General features: G+C 40.1%; 1 protein-coding gene across 2 annotated transcripts in view; it reads right to left on the bottom strand.

Annotated features, from left to right (window-relative positions):
- adam12a (ADAM metallopeptidase domain 12a) overlaps positions 1 to 14,228 on the bottom strand; it is a 75,129-nt gene that overhangs the window by 46,416 nt on the left and 14,485 nt on the right. For both annotated transcript variants that reach the window (XM_026178433.2, XM_026178434.2), the window contains exon 3: positions 12,757 to 12,830. In XM_026178433.2, the coding sequence (XP_026034218.1) occupies positions 12,757 to 12,830 (74 nt within the window). The remainder of the gene's footprint in view (positions 1 to 12,756; positions 12,831 to 14,228) is intronic.

Here is a 14,228-nt window from a genome sequence, read left to right as displayed (position 1 = left end):
AATACAATGACTGTAGCACAGTACAGGACAGATAGTCTTGGCCTGGATATCAGTTATACATTTTCTAGAAATCCGATGGCAATAATGAAGGCGCTTGGCCATTGCCCCCCAGAGGCTAAGTCATCAGACCATAGCTGATGGGTTCCAAGATTGGGTGTTAAGTGGCATATACCTCAATATTCCTGTCTGAAATGCATAAAAAATATACGGTTAATTTCCTCCCAGTTGCACAGTCCTGCGTCTTCACATAGGTGTGCTGTAAAATTCAACTACAAACAGTCTCAAGCAGGATAACTAGGAGAAAGGTTCGACTTTGATTCAGATGTAGTCTGTTGTTTTTATGCATCCGTTCTCTCTTTTGTCTCTTCATCATTTGTCACTTGTTGACATGTAACGTCAAGACACATCTGGCTCTCATTTGTTTTGCTTATGCCACGGTCTCTGTCACCCAAAAGCCTTCATGCACGCGCCAAATGGAACAAATGGTATCTATGACAACAGCCACCCGGAATATTAAAATCACCCGCTCAGTCATGAGTTCCAACGAGGCAAGACTCTCTTATTTCTCCCAAAAAGACATAAATAGTCATTTTATTCCTCATGATACTGCTGATCCCAGAGGGCTACGGAAAAGTAATCACATGTGACTAATTAAAGGCAACTGATTGGTGCGGTAAAAAAGACTAAATGTTGCACTTCGGGTCGAAAATATATATGAATCTTTTGTATTCGTCATGACTGCAGTTAAATGAGTGATAACAACCAAAGGGAAACTGCAGGAAAACAATTAAAAATAGTCTTTTATTTTTCTTTTCTTTGGCATGGGCCAGTGACATTGTTATCTGAAACTAATTATGTCAGGTGCCTAAGCAGCAGCCTCTCCAATTGCCTTTGTTGCTGTGGATCAGTGGAGAGGAGATCCTTCATCCTGCTTTCTACTCCCATCTGCCCCCAGGGCTTCTGTTCCTCTGTAGCAGAGACGGGGCCTCTGCTCTGCCGCTCCTTCTCCCCTAGGACGAGCTCCCGTTATGTGTCTGCATGCGGGGGTGTGGGAGAGATGGAAAGAGCGTGTCCCTGTTTGTGTGCAGTAATGACTGTATGTGTTGGTAGCTCAACATGATTTATGCACATCTATGTGGTAATTTGTGTGCATGCGTCCATGTGTGCGTGCGAGTGTGTCATTTCACATCCAGGCATAGCTGCAGATTGCGCTCGTGTTCCACACACAGCAGGCTCATGGCTTATAGATCATGCAACACATTCTTTTCCTTCAACACTATCAGCAAACCACAACACTTTCTGCCCGATTTCTAAAAACTACTTATGCAGAGCATCCTGCATTGGAAAAATCATGAATGAATTATAGAACTTTAATGTTTTTCCTAAAAACTCCTCTGAAACAAAATTGTCAAAAAGGAGCCAATAACAGCAAATTACAGCCAGCTGCATTCACTGGAACTACATTTTACCACAGGAACAGTTCCCATAATAGTTCTTTTCAATTAGATCTACAGGTTATACAAAATTAAAAAAGGACAAAGCTGCTAGAAAATGTGTTTTCCACAATATTGTGTGCACCACAAACAAAATTTAAGATTAGCTGTTTCGTGTTAAAACGGAAACAACTATGTAACAGACTGATATTGCAAAATCTGGACTAGAAAAATGAGCAAGAAAATCAAAAAAGTTGTAAAATCTTTTTCTTTTCTTTTTTTTTGAGTGAAACACCCCTTTAGAGATTTTGCAATCCATGTCCTTTTGTGTTTTGCAAAACCAGGAAATGATAAAAGCTAACAGATGGAGATGGATGCAGTTTAATGTATATTCCCTTCTGTGAATATATTCAAGTGTAAACAAAAGGCTTTATGTGCAGTTCCAAAACAATTAACTGTGAAACAGACTTTTGTCTGTTGTCTACATCATTTATTACTTGGCTTTTTCTTCTGATTATTATGTGGGTGAAAACCAAGAATAAGAGGAGATACCGTGGAGAGGTGAATGCAAAGTCATTTTCGGGATGGGTCAAACAAGCAGACTAGCTTTGAGCATTCCCATCATTTCCAATGTTTTGCAGGGAACTGGCCCAAGGCACAAAGCTCATGCATCTATATTCACTGCAACCTTGTGCTTTGACTAATGAGCGACAAGGGAACTTCAAACAATCAAGCCTATCATTCTTTTCACAAGGTAAATGCACACAGAAAATAGGAGCATTTCATTTAATTAAGCCTGTCGGTACTTGTACAACCACATAGTTTTCGTGCCTTTCTCCTCTGCCGTGCATTCCCTTAAGGGAAATCAAACAATTAAGACCTGAATACAAATGTACTCTCCCTCCCATCCTGTTTTTCACCCCTCTGATATCTGTCAGTGAGAGAGATGTCTTCACTCTGTCTAGAAAAAGTGATGTATTAAAGTGGGTTTGCTTATACACTGTGACCCTGGGGTCCTTTGCAAGATTAAAGCTACAAAATTTAAGTTAGAAGAGCGAATAAGCAACTGAATTATCAGCAATCTTTGCCAAAAGGTGTGGTCTTATTTTATGTCCATTTTATTAAGCGATCTTACGTACAGCAAAGTATTCATTTATCTTTAAATGGACAGTTCGCATCAAAATCCAATTATTTATCAAAGTATTTTCCCTCTGGCCTCTGGTGCTATTTATCCATCAAAGTTGTTTTGGTGTGGCTTGTTCAGTTTTGGAGACAGCGCTTGCCTTGTAGGGCTCATAGTACCTATTACACATTTAGAAAAATCAGCAGCAATGACGCCAGAGGTCATTACTAAAGAAAATCTTCAAATCTTGCTGCCAGCAGTTTCACGTAGGAATTATTTTCTTTCCATACACAAACCAAAGGAAGTGTGCAGATAGCTAACATTACAGCTTATCTGAGGGTCAGCACCATTAATGTTGTACATCCTGTCATGCTGTCAGTCTCTTGTCACAGGCAGATGGACGCTTCCTTCTGCAAAGTCACACAGTTGGTGCAGAAAAAAGAAAAAAGAAAAAGTTGTTTTCTGCAGCGAATACTGATAAAAGACTTTATTGTGTCTCAAAATCATTTTACCCCGTTTGTAAGGTTGGTTACTGATTTTCCAATAACGCCTTACTGAATCATCCATGGTCCATTGATCATTGGGGGAATAATACTCCTGTATTTCAGGTGACGCACGCAGGAAGTGGAACATAATTGGCTCTAAGACACTGTCTGCAAACATCCCATCACGGAGCAGAGCTTTCAGATGAAGCACACAGCTGGGATTCATTCATTTTTACAACATCAATGACCCATTAGGCACAAAGAAAGGGAAAGTATACCAGATCTGCCACCACACAAATCACTCATTTATTACATTTTAATCGCATTTGGAGGAAAATCAATCACAGGAGCAGGGCCAGTCAGACTCATAGAAACTATGAGGTCATGATTGAGACACTAAAATTATTTTGTTTTTTAAATGTTTCATAATTTATTAATTAATTTAACTTGGTCTTGTGTGAAGTTTGCATGATGTTACCTTTCGCATTCATTTCTCCAAATCCATTGTTTTAACTTGCTGACTGTTGCTTAACTGCAAAAAAAAAAAAAAAATTGCAGGGAAAAAATATAAAGGATGTTCTCTCAGTGTCCTCGATGATATTTCCCGTCATTAGTCAGCAAGTGTAGTTTCCTGCTTAACCCTATATGAATTTACAACCTGCCTTTGACCCCTTTTCTCAGAAACGCTGCTGATGATTTGAAGGAAACTGTGTCATGGAGTCCAGCTTTGATTTCATTGGGTCCCTGCACCCCAAAGCAGTCCACAGCCTCTTTATCAAACCCTAGCAGCTCCTATTGTTGTTGGCAGCTCACTTCTCAGTGCTTGAGGGATTGGGTGAGAGTGAGTGAGGAGGAGTACAGGGGCCAACCAAAGGAGACCCTATCGTGTCCCATACGCCAACAGGGAGTTATCAGAGAGACAGGAAGGCTGGTACGAAAGATGAGGGGGAATTGCCTTCACAACCTATCTGGCAAAGCAAGAACACCAGAGATCTCCATTTCATTCACACATCCTCCCCATACTTTCTTTAACTCCCTGTGTGTCCACCACAACAACCTGGAGTCATACTGTTAATGACGAGTGGGATGTGAAGCCAAAAGCATCTGCTTTTTGCATGACGTGTAGAGAGGGGTTTGCTATTTGCTCCATGTCCTTGACTTTCTTTGCACCATTTCCTTTTATCACTAAGCTAAATTTAGTGATAAAAGAGCTATCTGAGCTCTAACTCCTACACAGGTTTCCCACTGCTACTTGTGTAGTCTTGAAGTTTTAAATGAGTCAAAAAAAAAAAAAACAGGACTGGAGAACATAAAAAAAAAAAACTAAACTAAACAAATTACCACAAGTTTCTCAATAGACACGCTACCTTGTAGGGCAAGGAAGAGAAACTGCTGCTGGTATTTTTCACTGCTAGTCAACTGGAACAAATGCTGTTTTTGCTTTTCATTCAGCATTCATTTTTCACAAGGACTCTGCTCTGTCTAAACATGTGCAAGGCAGCAGAAGGGGGTGAAAAAAAAACCCTGGATCAGCTAAAGGAGACGGCCAAAATCCAACCGTCTGACTGATGACCACACGTGGCATCTTCGCTCAGCCAGTGACCCCATACACAAGCAAGACTGGTCAAAGGAAGGTCATTGGACTGTGAGAACGGAGAGAACAGGATGGAGGATGAAGTAAGGAAATACAGTGAGCATTCCCACCCAGCTGACATTAACTCACACTGTAAAACCAGCAAATCTGTTTGTCTGTCAGGAGGAGGATGGAAGCCAGGACTATAACTCTCGGGTTGCATATCTTCATGGTCAGCAGCCACAAAGGTCAAAAACTTTGGCTGCTTTTGTTTGTTCTCTTTGGCACCCCTGAGCCTTGAGAAAATTAGATTTCACTAGAATTTATGAAGACAGTTTGCTTAAGTAGGTGAAAGGGAAAAGCTGTGAAGCAGAGGTAGAAAGAAAAACAGATAATTAGAGGCCAAGAGAAGAAAACAAACAAAAAAAGATAGATGCATAGATGAAGAAACCTGGAAAAGTAAGACTAAAGCTAGCTTTTGTACTAAAAAATCCTCCAATTGTGCTCTAATAATACTCTATTTTTTGCATATTGCGAATTCTGTAATCAAAGATATTTCTAATGATTTCTGGCTGTTAAGATTCACATGACTGCATCTTACACATTTGCAAACACTACCAATGTGGCATTAACTAAACATTTTCAATGTGTGACAGTCATGGTGACAATGTATGATCAAGTGAATAAAGAGCCCAGGCAGACAGACCTAGAGACCACCGGTCACGAGGGAAAAATTAGGATTCCCCAATAAGTTGTAAGTGGCTACTTAAGGATGATAACAGTCGCAGAAGGTTAGGTCACTGGATATTTTGCATCTTATTTTTTAAATATATGTTCTTCAGAAAATATATGAACTAAACTAGACCTGAACACATTAACAATAGGTGTCAGTAAATCTTCCATTTTCAACACCATTTAAGTATGAAATGATCTTAAATGCTAACCTTGTTAACCTGGGCATCTGTCTAAATGTTAAGAGTTGCCCAATAGCCATATTAGCCAACTGTAAATAAAATAATAACATCCTGCACATCTGCAACATTAATATAAAGTGATAATACAACATCATTTGTGTCTACAAAGTGGTAATAGTCCTAGATTATTGCCGGATTTTTACCTTTACAGAGAGATCATCTTAACCCTGGAGAACCCATGGGGTCAAATTTGACCCCATGGTTTCCCTAGAAAACCAATGGGGTCGGCTCTGACCCCATGGGTTCTCCAGGGTTAATTGTCATATTACCTATTGGTGCCATTTAAGCCTTCAGTACATTTGTGACATGAAGTTTATGTGCAAGTTCAGTAAGAAAGATTTGCATTCACTGGTTCTCTCGCATTCCTGAGTGTTCAGGCTGATCTAATCTTTACATCGCTTCCACTTTCCCATACTGTCAAACTCAATTCTGCCGCGATCACTCTGGCCAAGTCATTTACTTGCCCGTCTTCTGCAACTCATTCAACCTCAGTTCTGCCTTCCAGACTTTGATTCGTGTGGCCCCCTTCATATCCTGATCAGCTGGAGAGTCATGCCTCCACCTGCTTCATCTCCGCCACCGCCAGCATCTAAACTCTAGGGGGTCCTGTCCTACTTCTTATCATTGTTGGAGTCCAATCTGCTATATAGCTTTATCTGAGTTTAATCACCAAATAATTTATTGCTCAAATGCTGTACTTTAATAAATTAATCAAAACAAAAATGTAACTATGCTGTTCAATAATGCAAGACGTAAAAACTAATATATGCTAATATATCTGATGAAGCTATGGTGCTGTTAAACAGGGCTGAAATTTGATTAAGCTGATACTCAGGGGACGTGATTTTTCATCACATATTCACAAGATGGATGGAGAACTGAAAGTAGAAGACACCTGAGATGTGCTGAAAATTACATTATACTTTCTTAAATGTTAGAATGCAATTGCATATAGGTGTGAAAATAAAACACGTGGCCTAGTCTATATTTAACAATCCCTTTTGTTCATTCATTTTTATTTAATCTTATCCTGAAAGATGTACTGGAGTCTGTTTGAAATGACAGGCTGGCATTTACAGGTAAAATCGAACAGGTTATTGTTAAGACTTTCAATTCATGGATTAGCTGCAAAAGAGTCATACAAAACACAGGATCAGGGCTGTCTAGTATTTTACAATTCATGTATTTCCAAAACCCTGAGCACTACACACAAGCAGCATTCAGAAAATCTTTGCTCCTTTGTACGGGATGGCGACTAGTTAAAAGAAACCAAGTTTTTATTTTTAAGAAATGCTCCCCATCCATCATCTGCAATCACCAAGAGACACCAAACCAGATTGGTCCAAATTTAAAAGTAGAGGCATCTTTATTATTTGCAGGAGCTTCTATAAGTTCTTTAAGGAGGAGTGACGGCTTGTTCGCCAGAGAGAAACTGCTACTTTCAGAAGGTTTCAGCTGGCTGTGTACTTGATGGTGAGAGGAGGGGGGCTAAGGAATAGATCTACCAGCTGGAGCCTTGAGACCCCTGTGGTCTATCTGGAAAAATGCTCCGGGTTTAGAGCAAAGGACTGAAAACGTCCCTCACAACTTAGAAAAGTGTCCTTTGCTATTGTGAATTTTTGTTTTGACATTTCAAAATCACAGCGCTAAACGGTCTACATGTAGAGTTGAACCTTGATAACTGAAACTCCAATTATTCCAATTCCAGGGGGAAAACTACAGTATATCAGACACAAATGACATCTTAAAACATAGCAAATATCAGCCTTTATTTAGATGTCATGTACATTTTAGTAAGAAAAAAAAAAGGTGACAAAGAAACTCGAGAGGAACAAGGTTGCATTTGGTGAATGGTCCCAGTTCTTGTTGCACCTTGAGCTTTGAAGTGAGCTTACAGACCGGAGTGAAAGGTTTCAAGATCACCAAAACACACATATACAGAAATAATCATAACAAAAGCCCGTTTCATTTTCTTTTTCCCCATTCTGAAAGAAGAAACAAGCTTTTCTAAGACCTTTCAAGTGTAACTTTCTAATTAATTAGGAACATTGAGTCCAAGTTATTAATTACAGCTCTGAGCTTGAAAATAATTGGAGCTTCTGAGAAGGTAATTCAAAAGAGGGAAGCTCCTTCCAAAAAATTCCATTTTGAAGGAAGTAGTTAAAAGGTGCAGGCTCTGGAAAAGATGAGCCTATTTCCAAGGCTTGTCTTTGAAACTAATGAATCACAATGTATCATGGCCTTGCAGCCGCAAGGGTAACAAGAAAGGTACAAAGGCTAGTTAAGCTTCAGTGCATCCTTCGCTGAGAAAAAGGTTTCCTGGTTCTGAATGAATTTTAGACTATAGTGTGTTTGTGTGTTTCAGTGATAAAAGAAAGCTCATGTATATTTCTGTCTATACATGAGACACATTCTTTCAAAAAAATACATTTACTGGATCTATGCAGCATTAACAGGAGGGAAGATGTATTTAGGTATCGCCTAATGAAATTAAATTCCACCTTACTTTTTCACACTTTTGTACCGTAGGTAGCAATAGGGAGAAATTTAATAGGTTTTCAGTATAAGTGCTGCTCAAGAAAACTGGTTATCACTGGGTTTCAATCACTGGTTGTTGGCTTAGCGGGACACAGTCTTTTATTAGATCAAATCGTCACCTGAGCAAATGCACAGTTCGTTACGCACACAAAACACTTCAGCAGACAGACAGCAATTTAAATGCACATAAAGATCAAATCTAAAGTCAATCAAGTCACGGATGAAAATTCATCGCCGTTCACTGGCGTTGGAATCGTCATCGCCGCTGATGATGTCGCCCGATTTCATTGGCTAAAAATAGGTTTTCTTGTTCATCCCTGAGATGATCATTCAGGGTGATGCATTAAAGACTTAGGCCAGCATAGTTTAGGATTATTCTTTCAACCTTTACCAGGGGGGAATAAAAAAAATACAGTGTAGGAGCTGACTATAGTTACCCATTCATCTGTGCTGCAGTGAAATACAAACTGCCAAATATTGCATCAATCATTAAAAAAAAGAAAAATCACCTTTAAGAAAAAAGTTGTCATGGAGAAAAAAAAAAAAAAGAGTATATCTGCAAGGTGCACTCAGAAACATTATCGTTAAGATGTCGTTATTTCACACATTCTAGTCTTGTATAAATCATAATGAGAAAAAAAATAATCCATGTCGTTTCATGTATATACTGGTGAAAGATTTAATGCTCTCTTTGTCTCAATCTTAGCTCTATAGCAAGAGCGACGATTTGATACACATGAGCATCTTTGGTTTTGATGTTCCTTAAACAATCTGTGTGTGGCTTAGACGAGAACAATAACACTTATGCAGAGTCTTTAGCCTTTTGTTTGTTCAGCTCCCCAGGAGAGACCCATTCCTAACCGTGTTTTCAGTGAGACATGAGAATGTCTTCGTTGAGAGAAGCAACAGGTCACAGGCCAGCAGTGGTCCAGTCCAAGACATGGAATCAAATAACATCTTAACGTCCAATACGCAAACTAGGACAAACTGTGTCTGGACTCTGTCTCTTTTGTTTTGCCAAGCACCAGAGTGATAGAAGAAGTTTGCAGCCAGGAAACATTTCCTGTCTGCCCTCTGTCCAGGGAAAGGGCCAGTTTTAGGATTGTGGATCTGCATCGATGTGTGCTCCGTTGTGATTGTTTGTCTGACAACACAAAAGACTCCAGAAGATGAATAGCAAACCTCCAAGCACATTATGCTCAAGGCTATAAGCCATGATGAGCAGCGAGAAACCTCAAGCGAAAGCAACCAAAAACATTCTCCACCCAGCTGATGAGCCCCAGGCTTTCTTTCAGTCTCTTGCAGTCCATTTAGAAAGGGAAATATGGATGGAGAGCATGCTGCCTGCTTAGCTTGGGACTCATCTTGATATGCCTGGAGGCTTCACATTCAAAGGCACAAAGCAGCAAGAGCTGCTATAACAGCTTGACCAGAAGTGGTTCAATACGCTGAGGTCAAAGCTCAGTAACTGTCACAACTAGACTAAATGTGCATAAGCCTCTCTCACCCAGCAAAGGCAAGAATCTGAATGAATGCTTCAAACAGTGACAAAGGAAATGAGAACAGAGAGTATATGCAATAGTAATGAGATATATACAGTAGTATATGCTGTGCATTCTGTTTACTTTCCCTCTGAGTATTGCCACAGCCTGTAATTAAGGTCTTTAACCTTCTAGTAATAAGAAACAAAGACAACACCAAGTCTCATTTTGACTGTCTCCTATTAACAAAACCGATCCAAGAAGACGAGTCTAGGATGCCTAGTGGCATCTCAACAGCCAACCTCTTTGCAGTAAATGAAACAATGTGTTGCTTCATCATGTTCAACTGGAGCTTTTAGAGTCAGAAAATGTGGAATGATGTACACCCACCGGGCAAATAGTGCGATCACTTAAGCTTGCAGTGCGATACTCATCTGCTGAATATGCATTTCACATAAAAACAGATTATTTTTCACAGGTGGGAAATGTAAATCATGTTCAACATCTGTATTGTAGGGACTTTAATTTGTCTGCAGCGGGGGATGTTTAAAATGTCTTACCACTGCTAATATTATTTTAGATGGAATCCCTCTGCAAGCAATACCTGCTGGATGTTTCAGTGACTTGATCCACATAAAAATTTATTTGATGTGCATACATCCAAAAGCATAATCTAAATCAAATAGGTAGCAGTCTGGAGCTTATTTCATTCTGCTTTCATTTCTTTTTTACTTTACATATTTTAGTTCAACAGTGCGCTCGGGCAGCAAGTTTTTGAACTGCAGTTAAAAGTGCAAGTTCACACATTGACACACGTTGACATTTTGCTCCAGGCGGCAAGCGCCCTTTCCATCCTGACAACAGGCTGCTTTGTGAGTGTGTCCGGGGATGTTGTAGGAATATCTGAAGTCGGTGTCTCGTGCTTCCGCAGCCCTTAATGCCAAAGAGCAGACACCAAAGCATTTTCCGTACCGCCGCGCACAACACATTTCAAGAATCACAAAGAGTTTTCATCATGTTGCAGGCTTTCCAAATGTCATCAGTGCCACAGACACTACGCAACTCACCATCACAGAAACACCAGAGATCCTCTTAAATATTGACTGAAACTAATACAGTAATTGAAAATGACAAGGTGCCAGTTACAGCTGCATTTTTTAACTATACACCAGAGTTGTTACCGTACCGTTGGCTCAGTTGTGTCTAAAGGTTTGGGTTCCTGGGCTAACACCTTAAAAAAAAAAAGGATGAAGATATACGTTATATGTTTTTAATCTTTAAGTGAAAAACAACCCGGTAATAGTTGCAAAAATGTGTTTTTTTGACTTAAGTTTTGCAACACGTATTTAAAAAATGTGAAAGAAAATGCATTTGATGAACTTTGTGAAAAAGGCAGCAACCGCTACTCTGTCACACAGATCACGTTCACCTATCATTACGGCTGAACTGATCACATTCAGCCGTGCAGTGAAACCTCAATCATGTTTTGTAGCCAGCAATATTTATTAACAGATTTCTGAAAAAGAAAAGAAACCCCAAAAATAAATAGAGAAATCTGGGTGCTTAATTCAAATCTCTTCATCCTGGAACATTTTTTTTCCCTACCTCTACAGATGTCGGCTGTGTTTGAACAACTGGGTTTCATCAGCGACGTAGAGCCAGTCTGCCAGCAACCTCAGACAAGAACCTTCACTAAAAGTCAGCACAGCAGGTTCTGTTCTCGCTGTCGACACCGACCAAAGCCAACACACTTATCAACACGTCTCTTTCAACTCATGTCCTTTGTGTGTGTTTTGTCTTGTCAAACATATATGGCATTAAGTAGCTATTTTTTTGATGAAGTATTATTTTGACTTGCGACAGAACACTCATTGATAGTAATTAAACCTTTTTCTCGAGACTTGCTGCAAGCGTTGACAGTACATTGTGACAGATTGGTATTTGGAAAGCACGGAGGTTTGTTTGACTAAAGTCGTTCCATCATGCTCAAGCTCATTAGAAAGATCTAGATTGCACCTCTCCATCATCCCTGTTTGTTCCTCTTGGCTATGGCTTTGAAACTAACACAGGACTTTACATTTCAAGCCACAGGACAATGATGGCAGTCATACCGAATGAAAATCAGATGGGCGATGTATGAGAACGTAAGGTGTTTCCACTGCTGCTGGTTGTGGGAAAAGCTTTGTTTCCATTTTAAAATGAAATATAGCGGAGGAAAATCTGACAATCTGAAAGACAGCTTTGCAAAATCCCCACCTGTGCAAAGCATGAATATTCAACAGGAAAAAAAAAACGAGTGTGATTTCCAATAAAAAAATATTTTCAGCGCAGGCAGCCATAAAAATTGCTGTAGCTAGTGTTGAAAGCTTTGTCCCACAGTTTGCAGGTGGAATTTACATATATTAAGTCTGGAAAACAAGTGAGATTCATGGCTAACGATGGTATAAAAACCCTTTCACACTCTCTCTCAGCTTCCCTCGCCCGCTTTCTCTCCATCACACAGACAGCTCTGCTTGTTTCTGGTTGCTCATGTGTGGCAGCAGGCTGGATGGAAAACATATTGCTCCATCAATCACGCCCCATCCTTCTCAGCAGTACGCTCAACTCCGACTGTCTGAGGCCACATTGAATGAGTCCTTCTGTAAAAATGCAAAGATGACAAATATTCCTCCTAACACTTCCACAGCTACATCTCTGTCAAAATCTATCTCCGCCAATGACCTCATCTCTTTCAAATGATGTTACTCCTCCTCGCCAGTCCCTTAACTGACATCATGTTGACAGTATCTTAATACGCAGAGCGCTGGGTGTCTGCGGTGTTCAAACAAAGCCTCCTTCTCCCCCGTCTTATGCCAATAGATCAAATGAAAAGATAGAGGGAGAAGAAGGAAGAAGACGTCGGTTTTCATCAGTCTGGCTGATGCTTCCAGGAATTTCTATCTTTCAAGTCTTTGTTTCAGCACACAAAAAGACTCGAGCACAGAGAGCCCTGGCATGCCCACACCACAGCGCAAAGAGACACTTCCTCCCTCTCGTTCTTTGGATAGATCCCCAGTTGTAGCCCCTGGGCACCGCATATGCCACCTATTTGTACTCCAGAAACCACGCAGTTGTAAGCTAAAGGCATGTATGAAAAGAGGGACACTTACTCATTTTTCTCTAGAGCCAGGAGCAGCTGTTCACTTTCCACTTCAATCAGGAGCTTCAGTGATGCTGGGTGGCTCTGAAGAGACAACAAGCAGGAGAGGAGATAGGAAAAATTAATTCTGGACTCTCACACACAGATTTTTGATTGAGGGAAGACTTGTTGTGACACTTGTTGCTGTTCGAATGCCGCAGCATTAGTTAGAAAATAGCTGTGTGGCAGTATAATGAAAAAAAACCAACCCCAAAACACGAGAAACTTTACTCCAATCAGAATGAAACTTTGACTGAACCACCCAGCACTGTGAGAAAGGATGCAAGACGACTGTTTTCAATTGATCAGAGGAGTCGGAAATCCTTACGAAGCTACTTTGTATCTTAGAACAAGAGCTGAGAGGATTAGCGTTATGCTTCTATTGCATTTGACATTAATCCTGCAGAAACCCATGAGTGTTCACACCCAATGAGTTACAACACCGTGCGTCTCTGTTAGAGTCAGATGAAGGGTCATATATATCACTTCTGTCAGTCACGCTGTGCAACAAACGTGCCTTCCTGTCTTCCCTCCGCCCCACACATGCGTGCACACACACACACACAACCTCTCTCTTTTAGTGTGATACCCTCACTCATACACACAAGCACAAAAAAAGAGAAATCCTCCTCTGCCTCACATTTTCCAAATTGCCAGGGCAACAACAAGCACACACAAACACATTTGACGCATGCAGCTCAATCTGGGTCAACTGCAGCAAAGAGCACTTCTCTGGGTTAAGTCATCCATCACCCCCCATGAAGAAGAATGTCTAGTGGATCATAAGAGGATGTGGAAGCAGAACACTTAAGGTTTCAGGCAGTAATATTGTCTGTGGGACTAAACCTTCCGCTATTTTCTGCAAACACATTTTTCCAAACACATGGTTAGGCTTACACTATATAATGGGTACAACCATCATTGTCTTCAGATGAATTACAGATGATGCAGAGGATATTTGGATTTGTTACTAGGCAGTTGCACTTAAATTCGCCTTCATGGCGAGTATTCATTAAGAAATATTGTGGCACCTTGATCGTTTGGTTAAGACAAAACAAAATAATGCACAAATGAATTCAGTCAATAACACAACCTGGAAGCTTAGCTCAGCTTTGTGCTTTTATGTCTGCTTGCAGCCACGTACTTTGTTTGTATAGTCTAGGATTATATCAACAAACTGAGCCAAGGAGCCCACATTTCAAACACTTCATCGATGTTCCAGCGGGTCATTTAGCGCTTTCTTCCATTCTCAGATGCTGAATTCGAACAGCTGTCTGTGCTTGAAATATTAACATAAAGAAATGATTATGATTATGCTGACTGTATGTGATCCAATTCATTTAAATATATTTTACCTGACTGCTGTTCCTGATCTGTTAGTAAGTGATCTGTTTTTTTTTTTGTTTGTTTTTTTTAAATTCACTTCAGATTGCATCGAATTTA

This window comes from Astatotilapia calliptera, chromosome 8 (assembly GCF_964374335.1).
Source record: "Astatotilapia calliptera chromosome 8, fAstCal68.1, whole genome shotgun sequence".
Classification (NCBI taxonomy): Eukaryota; Metazoa; Chordata; class Actinopteri; order Cichliformes; family Cichlidae; genus Astatotilapia; species Astatotilapia calliptera.
The sequence above is the reverse complement of the archived record's forward strand: the minus strand, read 5'-3'. Positions and strand labels throughout refer to the sequence as shown.